Source organism: Gobius niger (assembly GCF_951799975.1).
Source record: "Gobius niger genome assembly, chromosome: 16".
Lineage (NCBI taxonomy): Eukaryota > Metazoa > Chordata > Actinopteri > Gobiiformes > Gobiidae > Gobius > Gobius niger.
In genome coordinates, this window is record NC_136867.1 from 14,559,898 (window position 1) to 14,587,482 (window position 27,585).

Here is a 27,585-nt window from a genome sequence, read left to right on the forward strand (position 1 = left end):
AACCATGTATAATCCAGATCCGGATTCCATGTTTATGCAAAATGTAAGAAAGTGCAAGTGCAAAAAGTGCTGCTGGAACCGGGGGCTTGTGGGTAATGGAGTTCTGCGTGTGTTGATGTCAGAGGGAGGAGGAGAGAACCACACTCCAGTATGTCCTGGCGTGTAGCGTAGATGTGCGAGTCGACTTTATTACTAAAAATCCCGACTCATGGACTTTTTCTGCTGGAGTGAAACAACTTTTTACACAACTACGGCGAGGCGAAGAGGACCAACGCGACAATGCACGAGGGAGTCCAGGAAGAACGTGTTTACTTATTGAAAATTGAGCGCGGGAGATCGGACATTGCTGGTCTTCGGAGTGACCTGCGGCTGCTCTGAGGACTCAAACGGAATCGGCCTCGAATGGGGTAAAGCGGAGCGGATACTTCAGTTTTGAACCGACCAAGTGGCCCAAAAAAAGCGAGGGGAAGGGGAGGAGAGGGGGGCGCAGAAAACGCCCTGCTGCTGCTGCTGCCTGTTGCTGCCGCCGCCGCCGCTGGACGGTCTCCAATTCAAACTTTATCGCCGAGTTTGAAAAAAACATGAATGTTTCACTCAGCAAGAGGTGATACCGAACTTTGTAATGTTGTCGCACTAACTCTCCCAAACCCGAGCGCGGTTCGCTGGCAAGTCCTCGAGGAGCGGGATCTGTCTTGTCTGGCTGTTTTTGGGGGAATATTTTCTCCTCATTGTGCACACACTAGCTGTTCCTGTTGGAGCCGAGTTGGGTGGGCTGTGGGAGCCAGGGCTGCCGCGTTAGGCCCGGGGGCCATCAGCCAGACCCCCAAAAGAAGAGTCCCATGTAAACAGAAGGAAAACACCGGATTTCGACCCCAGCTCTCTCTGAACGCGCTGTCGGACCGCCGTGGACATGTCCGTGGGCGCCGAAAGGAGGATGGAGACCCGGCTGAAGAAGCTGGAGGACATGATACGCGATCCCAGGTCTGCTATAAACCTGGAAAGTTTGCTGGTAAGTCTAGTGGGAGAGCGCATTGCTTATTAATGAAGCCATGTGTTTGTGTGTTCAGTGAAACGCTAGACACGTATGCGCGCAGGCAGGTAGGTTAGCCCGCTGGTATTTATGGCCTCGTTCGCCTATCATTCCCCCAAATGTTACCTGCAGCGAGCTGTTAGCACCGCTATTAACTCTTCCCCACACACTGCTACTGCACTACGTCTCAGTTTAGCCAGTGGACCATCTTAATCCAAAACCTTATTCCTTTTATGTTCATGGAAACTCAGTCAAAACAAGCAGCACATGGTTATAGTGCACACAGACCTGATTAATAGTTAAGACATAGTGCAGACAGTGCACTTTGGGGGTCCGTGGAGCATGTCTACAGATTAGGATTAGTCAGTGGGCAAAGTCTATAGCTAATTTTCTCTTATGACTCTTTTTTTTTTTTGGGCCCAGCAAACCAGGGTCGTCCCACACTGACTGGATTTCCATACTTACCCATTGACCCACTGCCACTAAGCACCATGCTCGGGCACACAGGGAATACACACGTTCCTATAGTTTCGATCTAATGCTCTTTCAGCATCATTGCATGTTAATTTGAGACAAAACACTGCAATTTGTAATTATTGTTAAACCAAACATGTTAACTGTTAAAATCATACGTGTATCTGCATCAGCATGAATAGAACTCGCCTTCCTAATCATATTCCCATCCAAAGTGACCAAAGTGGACGAACAAACTGTGTGTCCTATGGGTTAAAAGCACCACAGCCTGGTCCTCACCCCTTTTCATTGGCCTCATCTTGCTCGGGGCAGCCTGCATATGCACTGCTCCCCCTGGGACTGTGCTTAAACCCCTTTTCTTATCTTCTCCTAGAAACTGGACACAGCCCTTTTTTTTTTTGAACGCAGGTGCCGTGTGCTGCCTGGACAGAGCTGAACAGACCGAGGTGTTGAGTGTTTCAGACAAAAGTTGAGTGGGAAGCTTGCGTAGGAGAGAGCAGGCTGCAGTTTTCCTTTTTTAGCTTCACTGTTCATGTCCGTGAGAGCTTGAAGTTGCTGCTAGGTGACGGGTAATGCCATAAAGTGATGTACACGGAAACAGATAAGGAAGGTCCATGTTACAGATGGATAATAAAAGTAATTTTTACTGCTATAATAATCTATGGACCGACTATGGCTGACGTTGTCTCCTGTTTGCCATGGCAACAGTGAACAGAAGGTGGACATGTTGTTATATCTTGCTTCTTAAATAGAAGTTAACTTTTCTGAGTTTTAGGGAGGACACAGAAGCTGACAGAGATAAATCAATGTGCACTTAATGACCTTCTTTTACAGAGGCTGTTCTGACTTGAGTAATGCTGCACTATGCTTAGTCCTTTAAGAATTTCCTCAGAGCCATCAGGGCACTTGAATGATTCTTTGATAGACCCAGTGCTACAGATTGACAGTGAAAGACATTATTGCCTTTATCAGCATTGACAGTAGAGTGACCTGAGGTCTAAGCTACTGATTGTTGTTTGGCAGCTCCTGTGCTGACAGAGACTGGACTTTAGCTTGGTACACAAAGACCTCTGAGTGCACACAGCACTCGGCCATGAGTCTCCAATAAATAAATGTGGGCACTTGATTGTATGAAGCAGACATTGCTGTTCAGCTGTCCTATAGGAAATGACCCTGCTGTGTAAACGGCTTTAGTTCAGGCTCAAAGTTCCTGACTGGGAAGCTCTCTCTCCTTTTACTTTTTACTTTCTTATCTGTGTGCCTGGCTCAGCACACAGCCCCTCCTCTTTGGCTAGTTCTACACACTTCAGGTATTTGAGCTGCAGCACTGTGCACTCTGATAACTTTATGCACGGCACTTAAGTGTGGACGATATGAGAAGCATGAGGGCTTAGTGGTTGAGATGATTTCCAGATCATGTCTTTGGGCTGTACCTGCGCAGCTCCTGATCTTCAGCTTTACAGTTCGACACACATTAGTATTTCTGGTGCACTCCCTTCTCCGCTCTAATTTACACCCCCGGCTCCGTCCCCCAAACCGCCATTGCCTTGTCTTCATAAATCTACTGCAGCATCTTCAGCCTCTCTTTTCCCTTCATGTTTTGGGCCTTATCTTACTGCGCCCACCCCCACCCAGGCAGGAACTTCTTCCTTCCAGAGTTTCTGCAAAAGGAGGTGGGATAGCCCTGTGTGTCTCCATCTCTCTCTCTGATAGTTGGCTTTTTGTGCCTCGTCTCTGGAGTACATTTGAGTTGCTCTGAGGCGAGCTGCAGCAGTCCCAGCCGGAGTGTGCTAGTGGAATAGAAACACTGCCTTATAAGGCACTGGGGACGGTGGCCTCAGCCAATTTTTTTCACGGAACAAGCCAGTCTCCTGCTCCACACCTCTTCAGTGAGACTCTGGCTGCTCTGTGGGCACTTTCAGAGCTCTACTGTAGCTGTACTCCCGACACACTGAAGAAGACAGCCCCACGTTACAGCCAGTTATACATTTAGTTCATCAAAGTTGCCATGTTTATAAAACTTGGACTTAACGGTTGAGTTTTGTGGAGCTTAAAAACGAGTAGAAGTGGTTCAAATATTTTCCCTGCCACTTTGCATTTTTCACACTCCCCTCTGAGCTCATCATCTGTGACAGCAGTCATTTTCTAAACAGTTTGACTGAGAGTGCTGCACACAGGCCTCCCTCTAAATTTGATAGTCACAACTTTTCTGAGTTTCATAAGTTATGTGTAGATTTTGAATTAAAAAAAAGAAAAAAAATCAAGATTCTATTCACTGTGAATGTATTGTAGTAAACACATCCAGGTGATATGACCCCCAATTACCCCCCCCCCCCCCACGCTACACACACTAAAAGTCTCTTCTTCTTTTTTTCTCCCTCTTATCATGATGGAATGCCAGTTGTATTTTTCAGTTTAGTATACCTATTGCTTTTACTAATAACGTTCATGTCGATGTCAGATATAAAGCACCACGTTGATAATGAGATTGGCCATAGTTTTGATCATCACACTTGAATTAATTCATTGCACAGCCCTACATCCGTAACTCTAATTAAGACTGAAATACTGTATAAACTAAACTTCTTTTATTTATTTGACATATATTTAACAAGGCAAAGCCGATTGAGAACCAATTCTCATTTGCAAGAGACGGCAACATGTTACTGTACCAAGTACAAGGATGTTCTAAATATCACATACATTTCTGTGGCTTTTACAAGAATGAGATGAAGAACTTGTTTGCGGATTCTAAACCACTGACTTTACAGGTTTCATACGTCCTGTAATAAAACCCAGTGGAGGCGAGATATTGTGTTATTTGCAAAATGCCAAGTTGCACTTTTTCTGATATTTTATTGTTTTGGACTGTCTGCAACTGTCCCAAGTTGTGAGTTGGGTTGGATGATTAATTGTGCAGCCTTGTAAATAACACTGTCCTTTTTAGTGGAAAAAACAAAACGGTATATTTTGCTTGTGTCCGGTGCGAGTTATACACCATGAGAATTTACCTTAATCTGATGGATCTACTTGTCTAGACATAAGCACCGGGATAATATGCTGCATATTAGAAGGATATGAATGAACACAACACAGTGCATCGCTGTAGATACTGAATATAGATAAGTATTATAAACTTCATCCACTCCATTGAACCCCGCGCACTGTTGGCCCTTACATGATCTTTGCTTTCATTACCTGAAAGTTTTCTTGTACTTTTAGTTGGAAAGGATGTTGTGGGCGTGCACAGGAGGCTCCATCATATAGTTATTCCATCTCAACCCGCTGCTCACGTTCTGATCATTTCAGCTGAAATTGCATTCACTATGATGCTTCTGCTGCTAACAGCAAAGTTGGTTGTTATTAGCAGTGAATGTTTCGAGCCTTATTTACACAGCATTACTCTCCCCACTGTTGGCAGCAGATGGCACAGTTCCTGTTGTGTTTGTGCTGTTTTTATATGCATTAATCAGGGCTGAATGATATTTTTTCATATTTTGCATATACCTCACTTCAAGAAGTACCAAAGGCCCATCTGCTCTTAAAAAGCCTGGGCATAATATTGAAGCTTGCACTATTACCCAAATGAGTTTACCAAAAAGGTAAAGTTTCTATTTTTAGACGCTCTTAATCTTCAGTCCCTCAACATTTCTCTTTTTTGATACTTTTACAACTGTGGTGTAGGGTTTCATTCCTTGTGTACATAGCGTCCTCCTTTGCTTCTTTCCTGGCACATTCCTCTGCTGCTTAATCATAATACAGCACTGGTGCCAGCAGTCCATAGGCCACAGGATCATGGGACAGAAATCTGTCAAAAAGTAGTGCTGTGTCTGTGTACATTTTGTTATAGTTCCCCCAACATCAACGTTGTTTTACCTAAACAAACTTGAACAAAAACTCAATACATTTGTAAAGTTCCTCTTTTCAGTCATAGAGCTCCAAATCTTACAAATTCAACACCCAGGATCTAGTCTGGTTCTTTGTGTTTGCTAAAAGGTCCAAGTAATGCAACATGAATTATGCTAAATTGAAACATTGTTGATTGAGACAACACAATTTACATAGTATTAAAACCAAAAGAAAAACTATTTGTCTAAATCGGTCCGAATTTCCATTTTTTTTTTGTCTCAGCCGACCAGGATATGTTGTGCCACTGATCGGCTTTGCTTTGTGTGAGCTCAGCAGGGAACTTGCTCTTGTGTCTCACTCGAGTTTATGGGCCCATCCTGGCAGAGGTCCTCCGCTCTGCCCAGCCCACCCTTATCCTGACAACTATTTTTAAAACGACTGGAATTCAATCAAAACACACGGGCGCAGTGCAATCCTTTTAAAGCCCCGCTCTGCTCTGCTTGTTTTCTGTTCCACTGTGACGACAAGATGAGTCCGAAAGGCAGGAAGCGGGTTTTCGGAAAATATCTACAAACGGGGCAGGGGGAGTTTTTAAATAGTTTGGTGTTTAGCCCCGTTCAGGTTAACAATGAAGCATTCCTGGCTGATGGGTCCACGTGGCCTTTTATTGGGTGATAAAGAATGGAGGCAGGTCTTGGAGGAGAGCACCATCTCTGTACTGTCAGTGGCAGGACGGGTAAAAAACCTGAAGTGAATAGAAGGGTTTAAAACCTGGTGCTGCTGCAGTCCTCTGCTGTCCTCTTGTGTCTTTGTTTTTCCAGCAGTTGCTTAGTAACCAGTCCTAACCCGCTGGCAGGATTATATGGCAGAGATAAATGCTCAAGTCCTATCTAGTAGATGTTTGGCATGTCAAAATAACAAATTTAAAAGTGCGATATGAAGCTGCAGAAAATATTCAACAGTATATTGAAGATACAGATATTAAGAGACATTGATCCCATAACCCCAAAGCATGATTATAAGTGAAGCTTTTCTAAATATATGAGCCTCAGCCTATAATGGGGTGCACAGTCGCTTTTGAACATTTTACTTTTCAATTTTAACAGTTGCAATAAGCAAATTGTAAATCAGTTTTGTAAGCCACATACTTCAATGGTTCGGTTCAGTGCCACTGAAAATAAAATCTAATTGCTTAAAAACATACAGAGTATTGGAACATTTAAAAAAGACCCATTTATATAAAAATAATTACACAACAATATCTGGACATTCATCCATATTTTAAGATTATTCTTTGAAATCAACTTATTCATCTTTCAAACTTTAGTAATGAGTATAAAATCCCACTTTTGCACAGAGATTCATACAACAGAACAAACCGTGAATCATTAGACAGAGCGGTGTTAGGGACAGTGCACAATAACAACAGCACATGGAGGAAGGAGTTTATCTGGTGGATCCGTGCCGACGACAGGTCTGTGCATCACTGGCGAAGTGATAAAGTTTTACTGTCAAAATAAGTTGTTTGTGAGTAGTTTGTCCTGGCAGAGATTTAGCGATCGTAGCTCCGGTAAGTCCAAACCTCCATCTGCGCGCTCGCATTTTGAAGAGTTTAAACACTTATAGGATAGTTAAAAAAATCAATTGGTATAATCACTGCCACCACTCAAAAGATTGCTCTGATGAATAATACACCATGATATGCCAAGGAAGAGGTCCGTCACGCAATAGCATCTGTGTGAAACGTGTGAAACATTGGTTTCGCTGCATTTAAACTTGCACTGCTAAATAAATAGACCAAAATTGTACCGAAAGTGAACCGAACTGAACGTGCTGAACCAAAACGGTTCAATACTTTATATGTACCGTTAAACCCCATTGGATGAGCAGCAGTTCTCTCATGACGTTGACATAATTGAAATTAATCTTCTTAATTCATTATTTATTACATCAAACTACCTTGGCCTGGACTCCTGTTGGTGCAGACGTTCCTGCTGTAATTCCTACAGATCAATTTGACTTTACTTTAAACATTTATATATAGTATGTCTTTGTTCCTGCTTTGTGAGAGATACAAGAGTATTCGTCCCTGTCCATCACACTTAACACGTCCCCAGACACATGCCACTTAATATTTATAAATGCCCAATTAGAGTGAGCTGTGGAGACACATCCTCCAGAGTCCCGTTGGCATTTTTACGCTCACTAATGGAAGTCAATTGAAGCCGCGGCTGCCAGTTCTTGTACGACTCTATTGTAATAAACGGAACAAGGGCTGCACAAGGTTTCTGACAAGAATTTAATTTGCGACTTATGTAAAATCAAGATTCAGTTCACAGTGCACATGTTTAACATGTTCAGGAGCATAAACGAAAGACTGAGATAGATACATTTTAAACGACACAATTAGCAGCCTTTGAGAAGAATTTGACCCCATTGAGACATGATATTTTATTGGCAAAGGGTTTCGTAATTTCTTATAAGTCTTTGTGATTTGATAATAGCAAGTTGCAGCAACGTGTAGCCCTACTACTCACAGCCTACTGCTGACAAACTCATCCTGCAAAAATGGCAATTTTAAGATACATAATTAATATGCGTTTGTTCTTTTATTATTATTATTAAGATTTCTTCATTATTATTAATGCATTATTATAACAAAATCCAGTTGCCATAGGTTAACATCTTCAAACATGCAATATCTAATGCCTCAAGATTTGTGAATTTAGCAGCTAATATTCCAGTCTTCCATCATTTGGTACTGCCAAAATCATTCATCCTTAATGCAAACAGTTGGCCCTTTATTTCTACAAATATGGCTAAATGAAAACAAAAAAATACGATCCCCCTAATTTTTGGCCATCGTAAAGAATATTTTTACCACTCACTCATCCCCCATATAAATAATTTTCTCCTGCAACTCGACTGTGCAAAACCACTGTTACTGCTTTTCCCCATCGCCACGACAACCAGGATTTATTTATTTATACGTACTCCGCAAAGTCCACATGTCATTCATCTCATTACACGCGGAATGTAAAAATCTAAGAATAAAACGAAACGTTCTAACGCAGCCCAGATTTGAGATAGAAGTGTTTGGTAGACGCGTGTGTCGAGCCAAACCAATATGTTTACTGACTATTCCTCGTGGCAACTGTCGGCCGTCGGCACTTCATCATGTCCAAAGTAGGAGATATTTTTATGTGAGGATATCTGTCTCTATATGGCTGTGTCAGTCTAGAGTTGCGTTGAACCGCTGAAGTAGAATGGGATATCAATGGAAAGTGTTTTGTCTAAATGCTCACACTTTTTTGTCATGTAACCAGAAGGTTTGTGGTTTGAATCCTGGTCTCTTCAGCTGCAGACTGCCAGACCAACTGTTAAATGACACTGGATCTCTCGGGTTGCGGCGCAGGGCATTGTTCAGCCCTCGAATGCTGAGTATTAAACCTAAAACCGGACGCACCTGACCCGAGCCCTTGTCCCAGCTGAGTCCAATCCCATCATGCCTCCGTGCGCCCAGAGACAAAAGACGTGTTTTCACAACTGAATAAGCAGACAGCCTTGTAAGTTTACTCCAACGGGCCTAATTACAACGCTCGGGCTTTATGGTTTGCTTACATGTTCTTCCAAATCAGTCGAGCCATGTAAATGTTGATGTTATGGCAGCGAGCGACCTCCTTTGTTTAGTGATCCGAGTGGCACTATGTTGTTCAGGACAGTGGAGGCCGCTGTGGAGAGTGGAATAACTGAGAGGGGCCTGATGTTTTTCTAGTAATGAGATTCAATTTGTTTTGTCCTTGAGCACCTGTTAAAGTAGATCATTAGAGATAATAATGCACAAAGCGTTTGTTATTATTGTGAACTGTGTGAAAGATGAGCAACGTGCTTAGAAACGTTTCCCTGTGAAGCATCGGGATGTTAGAAACTAGTTTAAACTACAACTACCAATTTAACTTTCATGTGCTTTTATTGTTATTTCACAAAAGTTAGGAATAAGGTGTAATAGAAATAGTACGGTATATTTATGCACTTTTTAAAGACCATGGAAAAAGATGTTGGTGTTGCAAATGACAAGCACTTCTTTCCAGACTATAAGTCGCACTTTTTTTCTCTCCATAGTTTGGCTGGGGGTGCGACTTATAATGAGGTGCGACTTATATCTCAATATATCTCTCAATTGATTTTCAGACTGACAGCCGTGAGAGGGCACTCTAGGCTTGTGTATCAGTATCTGCTACTCCTGAACGGTTGTACAAATAAAGCACTTACTTACTGTACCACTGAAAATGTAAAAAAAAACGGTAAAGTTTGAAGTGAGCGAGAAACTTGTGAGGTTACTCTTTCTGCAATGAAGAAAACAAAAAAAGCTAATCGCAGGCTAAAAGCTAGATGGCCAGAGTTTGCAAGTGGGTGCCTGAACAACGTGCTGCCGGGAGAGGCTTGTCAACGGTGCAGTTATGCCTCCATGTCCTAGTAGTTCCCACGGCTTGTGCGACTTACATGTTTTTTTCTTCTTCATTTGCATTTTTTGGCTGGTGCGACTAAAAGTATGGAAAATACAGTGTGCAATCTTCTTTTTAGAGCTTTAAAGCATGTTACAATGTTCCTTCATCAAAAACATACTCCTCTTGTTTCCCTTCGAGCTACTCTCATGGCTTTCCGTAACCAGGAAGTCATTTTCTTACCTTACTATCTCTGGTAACGCTTATCCCTCCATCGCAGAGTGTCGTCGGGCAAAAACATCCGCCAAAGTTTCAGTACTACTAAGCAACATGCAGTCGCCCGCTCTGATAATACCCAGATGTGTGGCAAATTATTAACAAATGACTAAAAAGCCATCTATATTAAAATAGTAGTTAAATTATCATAATGTAATGTAAAGCGACAACATCCAGATTCATGCGTTTGTTTAATTTCTCCTCTAGGACAGCATTGTTTTTTGTCTAACAATAACATTGCTCACAAGTCGTCGCAGCAATACAGTGATTGGCCCAGAATATGTGTTTAAATCTAGCAGAAAACTCCATGGCTCTTCTCAGGATGGTGGGGAATTGATCGAGGGTCACCTGTCACTGCTGACTGTGTTTCTTGGCTGCACGTCGGCAGTGCAGAGTGGCAGAGCCGCAGAATGCTGCTTTAGAGGAAATGTCTCGCTCACAGGGCCGAGCTCCATGACACAGTGAAATTATCAGGCAGCCCAGGGGTGGGGTGGATCGCTTCCTGTATTGCCGTGCACCCTGGGATATCCTCGCGCACACGCCTGGCAGCCTCTCCACCCCCCGGAGTGTGTATTTTTTTTCCCTTAAATAGCAGTTTTGTGTGAGGTCAGTCCTTTAATGGGATGATGAAACCGAGTGTGCTGACGGCAGCCAAGCGGAGGACGACAGAGAGACTGGACAAGATAGCGCAGAGAAAAGGCCAAGAGATACGTGAGAACAGAGCAGGGCCAGCGAGGGGGACAAAACACAGACAACCTTTCCTCAACAGACCACTTCATTTTGGAAAGATGAGTACCATGCTCATCCAGTGTCGAGGAACACATCACCGACAAATAAAGATGGATGACTTCCTCTATTTCTGAAGTTTCTTTGCATTCAGTTTCTATAAAAAGCTATATTTTTAGTCACAACTTGCTGACTCGTATCCTCTAGTTACAGCAGAGGCTGGATGAGTCACCCTTGTTTACTTTTGACGCATCAAGTTCTTCAGAAATCCACTACTTTTTCTTTTTTTTCAGATTTATCAACATTCAGTATTTGTAATCAAAAGCACTGAATATGAAAACGGCTGGTAAATTGGCTAAGAGCATTTTTTTGTCCCATTGTTCTTCACACAGCGGTGGGTGCCACACTGATGACACATTTCCTCTGTGCCGCGGTTTTATCAGATGTGAAGAACAAACTGTTGTTTTAGAGCTGTGATAATGCAGCTCTCAATAATTTAGAATAAATAAAGCAGCAATACAAATGCCAAAGGGAGTCTTGAGCAAAGCCACGCATCTCGGGGCGACTGAAGAGAGCAGATGAATGCTAATGAAAACAAATGGGAAACAAACTGTTCTTTTGGCTGCTCACTTCACTTGTCATGTTTTATTGCCACTGCGAAGCACACATGGTCGTTAGTTTTACAATTTAAAATAACGTCTTTGTCGTTTGATTTGTTAATAACACAATCAGACGCCATACAGTACCTGGGTTTTCGGCCAAACCAAACACGACTTAAATAAATGATTCCACACTGGGGTTAAATGAACAGCAGTTTATTTTTTAGCTTTAATTTGATCAGCCGCTTTCCAGATTAATTCAGTCTACTTTCTTTTTGTCTTCTTTTATTATAGGACTCCATGAATGCTCTGGTCTTAGACTTGGACTACCCTGCACTCCGCAAAAACAAAAACATAGACACCTTCCTAAACAGATGTGAGTATTGTATTGACAAAGGAACACAACTGTATTGAAAACTACAGCCATTACATAATCACTGGCTCTATCGCGTTTTATGTTATTCTGCCCCTCTCTGTGATGCAGACGAAAGGACCATAGGACAGACACGGGACCTGCAGATGAAGTCTGAGGATTTTGACAGAGTAAAAGTCATTGGGCGAGGGGCGTTTGGCGAAGTCCAACTGGTGAGTAGTAATTTACTAACTGTCTCTGATCTGGTTGGACAAACACTGAGTGAAAGCTTTATGATGATGGGACAGACTTAGGTTCATATCTCCGACCAGGCCACCCCTGTGAAGCATCAGCCAATCGTTTGTTCTCTCAGGGGTCAGGACTCAGGACATGCAAATCAGGCCAAAGGTTGATTACTTGTTGAACCATATTTGAATGCAATGGTATGGTCTACAATAGTCACGCTTATGCCTGTGTGCTTCAGTATCAAACTACGTTCTGTTTTAACATTCTGAGTCATTTACTTAACACATTATTTTCACAGGTTAGACACAAAGCATCTCAGAAGGTTTACGCAATGAAGCTGCTCAGCAAATTTGAAATGATCAAACGTTCAGATTCTGCCTTTTTCTGGGAGGAAAGGGACATCATGGCATTTGCCAACAGCCCTTGGGTTGTACAGGTAATGCATTAGCATGCTCTTTATTTTAAATACAGTATCCTATTCTCCTAAAGTAATACTGCAAATGTTTATCATATGGAAATCAAATTATGAAAGGAATGATGAAAATGTTTCCGGTGTAGTTTTTGTAAATGATACTGAGATAAGTCCAGCTCCATAAACACTGGCCACTATTTTCCAATGCTGCATTTTTTTAATGGAGGGATCAGCTCTGAACTTTTCACCGATTTACTTAGATTTGATCTAAGTAAAGAAAGGTGACGTATATATTGGCTGTGTAAAAAGTTTTATGATAAAAAAGAAGATTTTAACATTCTAATACAGGAAACAAGGACACGTTTTTTTTTATGAAATGTGTGTTGTTATTGATTATGTTATTAATACAGAAGTGTTATTCAAGACTCTTACCATAAGCTAAATATTTAAGTACTTGTATTGAAAATAACTGAAAGCCACTTATACTTAACCGTGATGAATGATCTTTTACAATGCAGTTTACATTATGCACCTCCCTCTGTTCCCAAAGTGTCTGTGGTCTTTTTACTCTTTTGTTCTGTGCTTAGTTGTGCTGCGCTTTCCAAGATGAGCACTATCTCTACATGGTGATGGAATACATGCCCGGAGGAGACTTGGTTAACCTCACCAGCACATACGACGTACCGGAGAAATGGGCCCGGTTCTACACAGCTGAGGTGGTGATGGCTCTGGACGCCATTCACTCCATGGGCTTCATCCACCGAGACGTGAAACCTGACAACATGCTGCTAGACCGACACGGACACCTCAAACTCGCCGACTTTGGCACTTGTATGAAAATGGACTCTGTAAGTAGCAATCCTTGTCCTGTTCCTGTCTGGTTTTACTGTCAGAAATATGCAGGCAATAATTTCAACATAGACAACCTTAACGTAACCGAGTGGTCCTTCTTTCAGACCGGGATGGTGCACTGTGACACAGCCGTTGGGACGCCTGACTACATCTCTCCCGAGGTGTTAAAATCCCAAGGAGGAGACGGTTTTTATGGAAGAGAGTGTGACTGGTGGTCGGTCGGGGTCTTCATATATGAAATGCTTGTCGGTCAGTAGTTTAAAATATTCATGTAACATCTTCTTGCTACTCACGACGTCGCGCACAACCTTTTGGGTTTTAGGGGACACGCCGTTTTACGCTGACTCTCTGGTGGGAACCTACAGTAAGATCATGGACCATAAAAATTCCCTCAACTTCCCGGATGATGTGGAAATCTCCAATGATGCCAAAAATATCATCTGTGCCTTCCTGACTGACAGGTATACGAGTGACATAGGTTATAGACAGATTGATTGCTTTGTTCTTTGGTTTTGTGTATGAATTTCCTTTGGTTTCAGGGATATGCGATTGGGTAGAAATGGCGTCGGAGAAATCAAGCGTCACCCTTTTTTCAGGAATGATATTTGGACCTTTGACACCATTCGAGAAGGTTTGTATCACAGGGCTGCAAAATCACACTTTGATTGGTTGCAGTTTGCCAATTGTTTTCATATTTAGCAACACAAACGGCAAATTATTTGGTTTGCGTGATATCCTTGTCAAACAAAAAAAAGCAGATTGTTTATAATTCAGTTTTCGCTTCTCCCAAATTTACCTGTAAAGCTATTTTGTGACAATGTGCAGCCCTGTTACAGTGTTTCAAGTCAAAGAAGTAGTATTATTCAGCAGTAGGGCTTGGTACTGTTAATTTTTTTAATACAGGGACTTTAACGATACTTGGTTATCAATACTGATACCTCGCACAATACCTTTTTTGATACTTATACTAAAACATTTGTCATCTAGAGCCAGAAAACAGAACGATAATGTTAATTTATTCATTTTCCTTTGTGTCACCAAGAAACTTCATTTAACTACAAAAGGGCAGAAAAACACTTTCCAAGTTTTACTTATTTTTCACCCCATATTTAAAGCAGTACTAAGTAACCTGTTTACCTTAATAAATCCTTTATTAGGCCTCTGGGGGTAATATTAGTGTTAATGAGATGATTGGGGGGTCTTTCATCTCCCCCTAGTGTCTCTGGCCAGAAAACAAATACCAATACACACTAATGGAATCACGAAGAAGCTCGCAGGCTAACGGGCAAAGCCTGTTAGCCAAGTTTGAGTGAAAAAAAAAAATCTTAATTGTGTAATTGGATGTACAATATCCCTCTCTCCATTTGTCTTTTCTGTCAGTGTAGTATTTACTCTCACGGACAATTAATGAATAAAAAAATGTAACATGCTACGACACCTGCAGTGGTGCTTATGGCCTCTAGGGGCATGAATCACTTATTACTGCTTTAACAATTTTCCTCTCCTCTTCTCCTTCTTCCACTTTTTCCCAATTTTTCCCTTTTTTTAAATATTTAAGTAGTGTTTCACCGTGTTTCACATCAAAACTCAAGATTTTACATTTCTTTTCAGACTCTTTTTTTCTCTCTTCCATACAGATATCATTTAACGGTACCCGGCCCTCTTCAGCAGACCTTGAAATTGCAGTTAATAAAGTCTTATTCTGTCTTTCTTTCATGAACAGCCGTTGCTCCCGTGGTCCCCGAGTTGAGCAGTGACATCGACACCAGTAACTTTGACGAGATCGAGGAGGACAAAGGCGACGTTGAAACGTTCCCCACCCCGAAAGCTTTTGTCGGGAACCAGTTGCCTTTCGTCGGCTTCACCTACTTCAAAGAGGATCAGTAAGTCCTCTTTTATCTCAGAATATTTATGACTTTTCCCACATAAAAAAATGCACTGGGGAAATATTCAAAGCATGTTTTGCCAGCTGTAATCTCGTCTCTGTGCCTCTGTGTTGTGTTTTTTTCCCTGCAGGTTATTGAATGCTTCCAATAATACCTCTGTAACGCAAGAGAATTCAAAAGGAGAGGTGGGTATTTTTTAACTTTTGCAGTAATATTAGCTACATATGTCCCAGGCCTATTTAGCGACTCTTAAGATTTTCACAAAAATGACACAAAAGAGGATTTATCGCTGATCCCGTGATTTATAGCTGCTTTGAGAGAATTTAATGGCACAAAGAACTCAGTAAGCAGCTTTCAGTGCTAAGCGATTTGACTTTAAGATAATCTGTAAGAGACTTCTGTGCAAGCTAATGCAAGGCTTCACCCGTATATGCCTTGGTGAATAGTTTTACCTGCATACTTTTTGTTTCTTAATGAGTGCTGTGTCGGTTCTTTAGTCCGCAGCCTTACAAAAGAAGCTCCTCCAAATAGAAGTACAACTAAACAACGAGAAGCAAGCCAAAGAGGACATTGAGCACAAGTACAGGTAACGGATACCTTTTTGATTTGTCCTCAAACACCATACAACTCAAATGACAGCGGTGTTTATATACATTTTTCCATTACAGATCTGCCAGTAGCCGCTTTGACAAAATCTCGAAAGATCTTGAAGAAGAGGTAAGTCGAGTATTTTCATCAGATGCTTGTGAATGAGTTTGTCTGATTCAAATGAACAAGTAACTAATTGCGATTTTAGGTCAGTACGAGGAAAAACCTGGAGTCGAGTCTGAGGCAGCTGGAGAGGGAGAAGGCCCTGCTGCAGCACAAGACCCTGGAGAGCCACCGTAAGGCCGAGAACGAGGCGGACCGGAAACGCTGCCTGGAAAATGAAGGTGAACACTGTGCTTTGTGCTAACGATATTCAGTGTCATTCGATTATTCACCACATCGGTTTCGCCATGCTCTCTGTTTGCAGTCAACAGTCTCAGGGACCAGCTGGAGGACATGAAGAAACGCAACCAGAATACGCACAATTCCAACGAGAAGAACATACATCTACAAAGACAGGTCTGTGTCTTTTTTTTTTCTTCAAAAGATTAGTTCATGTTCAGCTTTACCCAAATCCATGAGGTCACAGCCTATCGGCCAGTGTCATTTGAAAGTTAAGACCTCCAAAACTCATCTAAATGGATCTTTTTCCTCACGTTGTAGTAGGGCTGGGCGATATATCGATATTTAAGATATATATCGATATATTTTTTAATGAGATATGGAATTAGACCATATCGCATATATAGGGATATTTCAAATTCAAATAAGCTATTGAGTTAACAAAAAGAAAATCTCAAACTGATTTAAAAAAAAAAAAAAAAAAAGTTTATCTTATTCATAAACTGAGCATTTTATTTTGTTATCTCTTAATATATAAATGCTGCCCTATTTTATTTTAAGATGATTTTTTTGAATATGCACCTTCGCTTTGTTATACAGGGGTTATGTTTACATTTCATTCATCAGAGTTTTCAATAAAACTACTTGTACTTGGCTTTGACTTTACATTTCATTTCACAGCTCTCACTTTGTGGAAAAAAATATCGGGATATATATCGTATATCGGTATTCAACCAAAATATATCGGGATATGACTTTTTATCGCCCAGCCCTACGTTGTAGTCACTTTTTTTTTCTTTTTTTTTTTCTGCATTTCTTGTTGTGTTTTCATCACATTTTTGTCGTTTGTTTTTTTGCATTTTCGTCCTTATTGTCGTCCAGATTTGGGTAAAGCCAAACTGGAGAAAATGTGCTCGGTTCAGGTGGGGGATTAAGAGGTTAAAACGTGTGTATTTCTGCAGCTCGACGAAGCGAATGCCGTGCTGCGCGCCGAGTCCGAGGCAGCAACGCGGCTTCGTAAAACTCAAGTGGACAACAGCAAACAGCTGCAGCAGCTGGAGGCCAACGTCCGGGAACTTCAGGACAAATGCTGCATCCTGGAGCGCAGCAAACTCGGGCTGGAGAAAGAGAGCATCAGTCTGCAGGCCGCTCTGGAGGCCGAGAGGAGGGAGCACAGCCAGGGCTCAGAGACCATCTCCGACCTGATGGGTGAGCCAGAGTAACACAGGACACAGACGTTTAGACAGTATTTTATAGGCATCCTGCTACTATGTTACGCATCAGCTCTTGGACAAATATGTATTGAGCTAGAACATTATAAACATGTAGTTGGTCATTTAATTAGTAGTAGCCGACTGTGTGAGCCGTTATAAATGACTTTTTGCACGCCCCTAATAGTTTTTTACCGGGAAGACGATCATTTGTTTTGTTTGTGCTCATGTGTTTACAGCACGCATTTCCAGCTTAGAGGAGGAGGCCCGCCAACAGAGACAAGCCATGTCTAAACTGGAGACGGAGAAGAGGCAACTCCAGGAGAAATTTAATGAACTTGAGAAGGTAAACAGGCGCATAATTAGTAATAAGTAAATGTTTGTGTTTATAGTAGGGTTTCTGCAGGGACAATGTGCTTATGTTAAAATGTTTGTTGCAGGAAAAAAGCAATAAGGAGATTGATTTGACATACAAGCTGAAGGTTCTGCAGCAGGGGCTCGAACAGGAGGAGACGGCACATAAAGCCACCAGGGCCATGCTGGCAGACAAGAGCAAGATTAAAGTTACTATTGAAGGAGCCAAGTCGGAGTCAATGAAGGGTATGGACTTCATATTTCCAAGTGAAAAAGCGTAAAAGCTGTGTGTGTGTTGATTGTTTTTTTTGTTGTGCTTTTCAGAATTAGAGCAGAAGTTTGCGGAGGAGCGCTCGGCTAAAATGCGCCTGGAAAACCGTATCCTGGAGCTGGAGAAACACAGCAGCATGATGGACTGTGACTACAAACAAGCGCTGCAGAAACTGGACGAGCTGCGGAGACACAAGGATAATCTCACTGAGGAGGTGGGCGTGTTATGTAAACAGCGTGAAGATGCCAGATATATATTCAGTTCATTTTTTCTTTTTCTTTTTTCTTAAGTTCAAAACACCATAACAACAGTTGCCTCAAAGGGATTAACAGGTTGATAAACAAATAAACAGCCTGCTCCCAACACCTTAGGGAGGACTAGAAACACTGCTGCAACAACTAATCGGATCAATATAGTAATCAATAATGACTGTTCACTACACAGAATGTAACATAGGTTTTATCTCGGGGCTCTCTGGTGCCTGGATTAAGGATAGGCACTGTTAAGTCGTTTTCGATACCGGTACTTGATGCAGATATCTGAACAATTAATTTATTAATTTATTCCTTTTCCTTCAATTTAATGTCTTCTGCATTTGTACCATTTGCGTGCGGTGAAAGAACCAAGAAACATCCTTTAATTGCAAGAGCAGAAAAAACATTTTCTACGTTTTTTTTTGTTTTTTTTAATTTCCCAAGATTTTAAAATGTTTCTCAATTTATGTATTTTTTCCCCAATTTTTTTGATTGTTTATGTTTCCTCAAATTTTCCTTTTTTTTTTTTTCTTTTACATTTTGATGAACAACGGCATCAAAACTTGACTATAAAGATTTCATATTTCTTTTTGGCATCTGCTTTTGATACTTTTATTTTTTCTATACCAGTTGTACCTAAACCTTTTTTTTTTCGATAGCAGAATAATATTGTTTAGCAATACTCAGCCCTAGCCTGGATTAGTCAAATTACCTGTGAAATAAATCATATTCCAGGTAACGGCCATTATAATGATGTTATTACACTTTTAGGTGCCATGCTGTCTCTGTCCGGTCGTACAATAGCTGCCCTTCTGTACCTAGATAAAATGTTAAGTAGAACCTAGCAAGCGAATAATGGTTTATTCATTTGAAAAGCGAGGGCATTTGGTGAGTTTTGGGATTGGGCAGCTGAAGTACAGTCCCCACATACTACCCTTGACATTCTGTACCCTCCCTTCTGGTAACACTTTTTTTTCTCTCTTCTTTTTATACTTTATTAATACCTTTTAGGTGAAGAATCTGACCTTAAAAATTGAGCAGGAGACCCAGAAACGCAGTCTGACCCAGAACGATCTGAAGGCACAAAACCAGCAGCTCAACTCCCTGAGAACCTCGGAGAAACAGCTGAAACAAGAGATGAACCACCTGCTGGACATGAAGCGCAGCCTGGAGAAGCAGAACCAGGAGCTGCGCAAGTGAGAACTGAGCATAATGAGATTAAAACACACTTGCTATACAGTGGGTTCAGAAACTTCTCAGACCTCTTATTATCTAATTGTTGTAATACTAATGAATAGTAATGAATAGTAATGAATAATAATGAATGCCATGTAATAGTAAAATCAGTTACTTAAGTACAAGTCATGTAGTGAGTTCTGCTGGATATTTCCTTAATTACCACGACCAAAACTAAAAGCCGTTAAGTGTCAGTCACTCACTGTTGCCAGAAGTGTGTTTATTCTTCTTTGTGCATACTTTTTTTTTTTTCTTCATTTAACACCATTTTCCTCCACAGAGAAAGGCAGGACACAGATGGACAAATGAAGGAACTGCAAGACCAGTTAGAAGCTGAACAGTATTTCTCTGTAAGTCTGCTTGTTGAAACATGACTCACAGTGTGTAGGCTGCAATGCACTGTTATGTTTTTAAATATTCATCATATTTATTCACTTTTCTCAGAATGGATTATGTTATGATACTTAAGTGACATCTTCAACCTCTTCTTTAAACTGCTGTTTTCAGACGCTGTACAAGACCCAGGTGCGTGAGCTGAAGGAGGAGTGTGAGGAGAAGAATAAACTTTATAAAGAAGTACAACAGTCTCTGCAGGAGCTGCAGGAGGAGCGGTGAGAGGCTGTTTTAATTTGAGAAATTCCCTAATGAAAAATGTTTAATCATATGCCTCTTTGCTTTTGTGTGACTCATTGTCGGTGTATGCCAACTACGTCACACAGGGTCGCATTTTGTCTCCAACTTATCAACTTTTCACTGACTTTTATTGGACAAAGAATGTCTAAGCTCCTAAACAATTACATAGAATCATAATTATGTTTCAGTCCACAGCATTATTACACGTACAGAGGTTTCCAACAATTATACTTTATTTTCCGGTATAAGAAATCTGATCACAATTAGCGATGGGACAATAAACAATAATATCATTAATTGTGATTAAAAAATGCGGCAATTTATCGTTCGCCACATTTTTTTATTATCGTGCTAGAAGATAATTGCTAAATCCATCAGACAACCAGTGCTGGTGTTGTGACAATTTTAGTCAGAGTTACTCTTATCTATATCCAGCCACAGTGTTATCAGTACACAAAACCAGGCTCCTCTTGTCTTATGACATGCTGAGATTCACCTCTTGCTGCATGTTTTGTATGGATGGCAACAGTATAGCCCAACATGTTACACAGTTTGCCTTTAAATACTTACTTTATGTCTCACTCAATGTGACATTTACAGCAGACAATGAAGAGGAATATTTATTAATTGCCCAATCCCCATCATTTCTGCAGTTTCAGTGTTTTTGAAACCATAATCAAATATCGTGATAATATCGTTAATCGCAATTATTTTGGCCAAGATAATCGTGACCCCAAAGTGGTTTTATTTGCCAAAATACAAATATTCGGTTTGTGTGTCCTGTTACCACGTTAAGCCCATGATGGCGATGGTTGATTAACCGGGTGGTTCTCCTGTTTGTTTTTTTGTCTCGCATACTCCTTGGACGTTTCTTTCATACTTCAAGTACCCCTTATGTCAAAATCACTGCCAATTATTTGGACTAAAGCTCAGATTTTTAGTAAAAAATATAACAATGTGTTCTGAACAAGACTCTCAAACCCCCGTACCCCTGGTTGGGAAACACTGGATTAACTGTTTAATGATGAAAATCTCTATTTGTAACATACATTATGTTACGTTATGAGGCTGCTGCCTTTTGTGTTTGTACCCTGTGACCCTGTTATCTAATGCCCCATTTGTCTGTAGAGAGAGCAAAATGTTATGTTAGAGCATTAAATGTTCCCCTTGATACTTGATAACAGTAGTGCTATGAGGTCCCACAGGGCAACAGTTGCCTGGTCAGCCAGATGCTCCTCCTTTCGGTTCGAAAGAAGAACCATGTCTTTGAAAAATCTTTGAAAAAGCATGTAGTTTGGCAGGCAAATATAACAATTGCCTGCGTTTCAGGGACTCTTTGGCGGCACAGCTGGAGATCACCCTGACCAAGGCCGACTCGGAGCAGTTGGCACGGTCCATCGCTGAGGAACAGTACTCGGACCTGGAGAAGGAGAAGATCATGAAGGAGCTGGAGCTGAAGGAGATGATGGCCCGACACCGGCAGGAGCTGAACGAGAAGGACATCACCATCAGCTCGGTCAGTGGGAGAGGTTCAGGGGGGCCGGGGTATTTAAGATTCAATACACTGCCATTTCGTTTTGTACAACCTACAAAGTCTTAATAAAAACTAGAATAATCAAGTATTTCACTCTATACTACTATTTTGTTTTCATTTGGGCCCAAAGTAGAATGAATGCTGGTAGACGCATTCTGTTGATTGTGGGAGCTAGGACTCGGCTATCCCGGCGCATTGCTTTGATTATTTAAGCCAAGTTGTGCAAATACAAGTGTGAAGTGGTGAAATATTACTCAATAGGAAATTTCTCGGCTGAGATATTTCAACGCTGGTTTGTTTACCTCTTAAACCCCACCTGAACAGAGCACTATTTCTTCAGTTTGGCGAGAAAACGCAAAAAAAAGTTAAAACGTGACAAAAAAAGCGATGAAAGTGAGAAAAATCAATCAATCAAACATGGTAAAAAGGTGACAAAAACGTAATAAAAAGGCGACAAAAGAGCACAAAAAGTAAAAAAAAAAATGGACAAAAACGCAATAGGAAAGCCACAAAAGAGCGATTAAAAAAAGAGGAATGTGAAAACAGTGACGACAACACAAGGAAAAAGAGCCGTTTACATCAGTTTTGTAGGCCTTAGCTTTTAAATGAAGCATTAAACTGGCCTATAGGCTGCAAGCTCCAATTGAGAAGCTTTAAGATTTGGGTAAAACTGAACCTTTGGGAGAGTACTAACATATGTGGTATAGTATACATTTATTTTTGTGTAGGGGTGTATCTGGACTAGCCCGCATACAGCCGACTGATAGTCTGAAATCCTGCTATGCCTATACGACCAATCCTTAAACGAATACTCGGCCTTGCATTTTCACCATGAATATGAATTAACTGATCAAACAATATTCATTGACCCGATCTTTGTTGCATAACTCTGGAGCTCCGAGAAATCCCAGAATATATGAACTGCTGCGGGGAATGGGACTTGCGCGTCAGTCCCATGAATACAGAGCTCTCACTGAATACACAGAAACTGATCTTATTTCGCTCTTCGCAGCTGGAGGAAGCCAATCGCACTCTCACCAGTGATGTGGCCAATCTGGCCAATGAAAAGGAGGAGCTGAACAACAAATTGAAGGATATGCTTGAGGGTAATCTAAAATTGAATCTCATATTTCATCCAAGACCAAATATAGTTATCTGAATGACATTTATTCACATTTTTTCCCCCCTCTCTTTTCTATAGAAGCTGAGAAGTCGAAGGATTGGGAGCAGCAGATCAGTCAGATGAAACAAGCATTTGAAAAGCAGCTGCAGTGTGAAAGGACTCTGAAAACTCAGGTAGCTTCCTCACCGTGTCACTTAAAAGTTTTCAGTCATTCGCCAAACAACGACTGTACCACTGTTCTGGTATGTGTCCAGGCTGTCAATAAGCTGGCAGAGATCATGAACAGGAAGGAGGTGCGCGGAGGAGGCAGTCGCCGCGGTAACGACACAGACATGCGGCGAAAGGAGAAGGAGAACAGGAAGTTACAGCTGGAGCTGAGGTCAGAGAAGGAAAAGCTCAACAGCACCATCATCAAATACCAGCGCGAGATCAACGAGATGCAGGCGGTCAGTATCATGTCACTGATGCTGTTACTGTTTCAATATTTAACGAAAACTTCATCTAACAATGCAATACCATGAAAATATCCAGTTAAATTTTGTGAACAATAAATATAACAAATTTAGTTATTCAAAAATAAAGAGTACACAGTGTTAATTAAACCTTCGACCTTAAAGCCAACTTGGTCTCACAATAAAATGTTAGTTGTTGAGGTTAGAATTGTGGAGAATACCGGTAATTGAAACCACAAGGACCATCTCCGGTGATGTGTGCCGATTTGGCAAGAAGCCCGAGGGCCGCATTTGGGAACCCCTGCTATACTATCACAATCATAGTCATTAAAAAAAAAATGTTGTTTCCTACTCTTAGCAATACGCAGATGAGAGTCAGAACCGCATTGAGCTGCAGATGGCCCTGGACAGCAAAGACAGCGATATTGAGCAGCTGAGGAACCTCCTGCAGTCACTCAGCGTCCAGTCAATGGACTCCACCAGTATCAGCAGCGGGCCCGAGTTTGACACGGATGACGCATACGCAGGTACGCAACGCTCTGTCATGGAAGTGGGCTCATCGGACTTATTGCTTTAGCTCCTTGTACTAAATGTGTCCTGTCTCTTCCCAAAGCCGAAAGCAGGCTTGAAGGTTGGCTGTCTCTTCCTGTAAGAAACAACACCAAGAAGTTTGGATGGGAGAAGAAGGTCAACATCAGTTATCAATCACTATTGTGTACTATAGCATAACTACATGGATATTTATGCATTTTCTACCTTTATTTGCAGTATGTTGTCGTGAGCAGCAAGAAGATACTATTCTACAACAGTGAATTGGACAGAGAGCAGTCCATTCCCTACATGGTTCTGGATATAGAGTAAGTAGCAAAACAATAAGAATTAGACTAAGTTGCTCCGGAGTATAAGTCGCACCAGCCAAAAAATGCATAAGGAAGAAGAAAAAAACAAGTCACTCTGGAGTATAAGTCGCACCAGCCTTGGCAACTACCTGGGCATGGAGGCGTAACTGCACCGTTGACAAGCCTCTCCCGGTATCACGTTGTTCAACCATCCATTTGTGAACTCATTCCTCTAGCTGTGGCCATCTGGCTTTTAGCTTTTGTTTTCTTCATTGCAGTTAGAGTAACCTCCGCTTTTCTCCAGTCGCTCACAAGTTTCTCGCTCACGCTGCACTTTCTTTCTGCTCGATTACTGTTTTTGGAATCTTCATTGGTACAGGAGTAGCAGATACTGGTACACAAGCCCAGAGCTCCTCTAGCGGCTGTCACTGTGAAAATAACAAACATGTGATATTATATATATATATGATATATATTTTGATATATAAATCGCACCTGAGTATAAGTCGCACCCCAAGCCAAACTGTGAAAAAAAGTGTGACTTATAGTCCGGAAAACACGGTATATGTTTTATATGGATAACTGCATATTTTGTCTTGTCTCCATTTTAGTAAACTTTTCCATGTAAGGCCGGTCACTCAAACAGACGTGTATAGAGCTGATGCCAAAGAAATCCCGCGGATATTTCAGGTCAGTATCACCAACTCATCTTGTGGATAGTGTGATATTTTTGTAAACAATTTCAGCACAGTAAATTCCATTGTTTTTTTTTTTTTTCATCATATTGTGTCAAAACGAGGATAAAATGAAACTAAATGTGGGAAATTATGACAGCCCGAGTTATGGCCTCTACTCCGCAGATCCTTTATGCCAATGAGGGGGAGAGCAAAAAGGAGAGTGAGGAGCAGATGCCCATGGGGGAGAAGTCCAGCTACATCTGCCACAAAGGCCATGAGTTCCTGCCCACACTGTACCACTTCCCCACCAACTGTGAAGCCTGCACCAAACCGCTGTGGAACATGTTCAAGCCGCCGCCCGCGCTCGAGTGCCGCCGCTGCCACATCAAGTGCCACAAGGACCACATGGACAAGAAGGAGGACATTGTGGCGCCCTGTAAAGGTGATGCAACTGACGTTTGAAAGATTTGAGAATTAGTTTTGGACATAGCATATTTTTACACTCATTTTGTGTATGTATATTTCAGTGAATTACGATGTGTCCACGGCCAAGAACCTGCTGCTGCTTGCGGTGTCCCAGGAGGATCAGCAGAAGTGGGTTAGTCGGCTCGTCAAGAAGATCCCAAAGAAGGCCGCGGCGGGAGAGCAGTTTGCACGCTCCTCGCCCCGGTCCACCATGAAGGTCCAGGCCAGTCAGTCCATGAGGAGGCCCAGCAGACAGCTCCCCACCAGCAAGAGCAGGTAGCGCCACAAATATTGTTGTCGTTATTGTTCTAATCATCTAAAAAAGTTCATTTGGCCACGTTGTATTGTGATTTCGATTACGGAGTGAGCAGTTTCATAATGGAGACACTTGTCTTAGAGTTGGAATGTACATACACAAGACAACATCCAAAGTATTTAACAAAAGGGTTGTACGATTTTTTTATGGCCATCAAAGCACACTTCCCATTTCAGAGAGCTGTCTCCAGAAGACTCGAGCCTCTCTGACTGGTACTGGGCTCTGGATGATATTGATGATGATTGTTCTTCAATTCATTTCTGATGATTCCGCTGGTAACAGTTTGTGCATTGTGTGCTGTGCCGTGCTGTGGACCTGTGTTTCTTTGAGGCTCGACTTGGAGGTTTCTACAAAGAACTACAAAATACTTTAAAATCACAATTTCAGCAACTTAATTCCAGAATGTGCAAACAATTACACCGATTACTTTTTTCCAAGCAGGGCATTACTTTACGTACTTCATCATGGCATGCACCGAGAATCTAAGGAATGTGAAAGCTCTGAATTACAAACTACTACTATGTTACTGTATGTAGTCCTGCTTCATGCCCCTATGAATCCTCTAGCCACAGCCCTCGCAGGACTAATGGCATCAGAATGAAGCGGCAACAGTCTGAGGATGGACAGTGGTACAAACGATGACCCCTGACCTATTGCGTCCTTCGCATTTGTATGTTTAAAAAGGCTATTTTATTCTGTTTGCACAGGGTGTGGGTCAGACTGGTTGAACACTAGGTTCCAATGCATGAGATGGGTTGGTGTTTATTGCATTTTAGAAAATAAGAGCACAGCGGCGTTACAAATGAAAGCAATCGTTATTATAACATCAGGCTTTGTGTATTGATGATAGTGTTGTGTAATATTTGTTGTGGGTAGCGTTATCGACTGTTTAGTGATCACACGCCTGTATTTTTTCTTTCAGTTAACGATGCGTTGGAGTGTGGGCTTCTTCAGGATGGCGAGATGCATTTCCTTCTTCATAAGAGCAACAAAGCAAAACTAAACTCAAATCAGCTTGTTCTACTTCATCCTGGATGGAAATTTTTCAACTCACCTAGGGGCTTCTCTGTAAGCTGCTCTACACTGCATCTGCTGCGGTTTAGCTTCCTCATCCGACCAAAAACGCTTTTAACAACCATACAGCATTTGGCACGGAGTGCTTACCTCGGCGTCACTCACTACAAGGCACTGTTGGACTGATTGAGACATGGACTCATCTTCACTGAGGATTATTAAGGCCAAATGAAAAAGACGTTCTTGTATTTGTGCAGATTCTGAAGGGGAACAGTAAACACTAAAGTTGATCTCAGCAATAAGTTGCCTACAATTCCAGATTTCCTTAAATGGTTATACTTTTGGTTGTGCAATTTAGATGTGTGCCCACATTGATCAGAAATTTCTAAGGTACTTGCATTAAAAACATCAAGGAAAGTTCCAGTCACATTCCCACCAGATTCTCTTGCCAAGATTTCAGACTGTGCTTCAAATGCACTAGTTTTCATGAGATGTACAATCTTGCCATCAGTTATAAGGGTATAAATTTGAATGTACTTCTGGCTTGACCGGAGATCACATAGGCATTATATGTACTTGACTGAAGCATTCTTGATCACGTACTATCATGAGTGAACTTGTTTGTGTTTACCTTTTCACTCACTCAAGTGAAGTAATGCGTGGGCGGTCCCTGATCTGAAATGTGGTCATGAGGCATTTCCCACATTGACATGAGTGTCTTTTTCAAAGAGAAACGGGAACAGAAGGTATGCAATCGGTTTTCAACACAAACGCAGCACTATTCCACTTAGTTTTCTAAAGTGTTTGTCATTATATTTTTGTATTAAATGTATCCAGATGTTTCGATTGGGCACTGTATGTGGCTAAAATAGCATGTGAAGTGTGTGAGTGTGTCGTGTGTGAAATAAGTGCTTTCCTTTAACCAGAAGCATGTTTTATACATCAAAATATACACAGTATATATTTTACATGCCATACAGTGCACATTATTTTATTTATACAGCCTTGTCCACGTTGTACTCAAGGGCTCGACAACCAGATTGCATGTTTGCTATCAAACTGCTCTATAAAAGTAACCACTTAACAATAAAGACATGGATGTGCCTCCTGCGTGTGGATTCTTGTTCGT

The 27,585-nt window shown here is 41.5% G+C and overlaps 1 protein-coding gene across 2 annotated transcripts; it reads left to right on the forward strand.

The window, feature by feature from the left end:
• Positions 1-137: 137 nt before the first annotated feature.
• rock2a (rho-associated, coiled-coil containing protein kinase 2a) lies at positions 138-27,557 on the forward strand. Of its 2 annotated transcripts, none has more exons than XM_079573012.1 (32): positions 138-1,009; positions 11,694-11,775; positions 11,884-11,984; positions 12,296-12,433; positions 12,997-13,257; positions 13,366-13,510; positions 13,584-13,722; positions 13,801-13,892; positions 14,985-15,144; positions 15,278-15,332; positions 15,645-15,733; positions 15,816-15,864; positions 15,944-16,079; positions 16,163-16,254; positions 17,040-17,286; positions 17,528-17,634; positions 17,729-17,888; positions 17,967-18,127; positions 19,179-19,363; positions 19,684-19,753; positions 19,911-20,014; positions 21,366-21,552; positions 22,583-22,676; positions 22,772-22,866; positions 22,948-23,139; positions 23,504-23,672; positions 23,759-23,832; positions 23,914-24,002; positions 24,596-24,674; positions 24,845-25,103; positions 25,189-25,402; positions 26,365-27,557. In XM_079573012.1, the coding sequence occupies exons 1-32, from the start codon at positions 911-913 to the stop codon at positions 26,366-26,368; spliced, it is 4,128 nt and encodes a 1,375-aa protein (XP_079429138.1). In that variant the 5' UTR covers positions 138-910; the 3' UTR covers positions 26,369-27,557. The 2 variants fall into 2 exon arrangements, with proteins under 2 accessions (XP_079429138.1, XP_079429139.1); XM_079573013.1 differs by lacking the exon at positions 26,365-27,557 and adding an exon at positions 25,619-26,223.
• The last annotated feature ends 28 nt before the right edge of the window (positions 27,558-27,585 follow it).

What these genes read in the sequence shown, in the direction of transcription:
- rock2a (XM_079573013.1), top strand. Translation starts at nt 911, where the DNA reads ATGTCCGTGGGCGCCGAAAGGAGGATGGAGACCCGGCTGAAGAAGCTG. An exon ending in AATTTAATGAACTTGAGAAG is followed by an intron (nt 17,635 to 17,728) that starts GTAAACAGGCGC and finishes TGTTTGTTGCAG; the next exon opens with GAAAAAAGCAATAAGGAGAT. An exon ending in CAAGTCGGAGTCAATGAAGG is followed by an intron (nt 17,889 to 17,966) that starts GTATGGACTTCA and finishes TGTGCTTTTCAG; the next exon opens with AATTAGAGCAGAAGTTTGCG.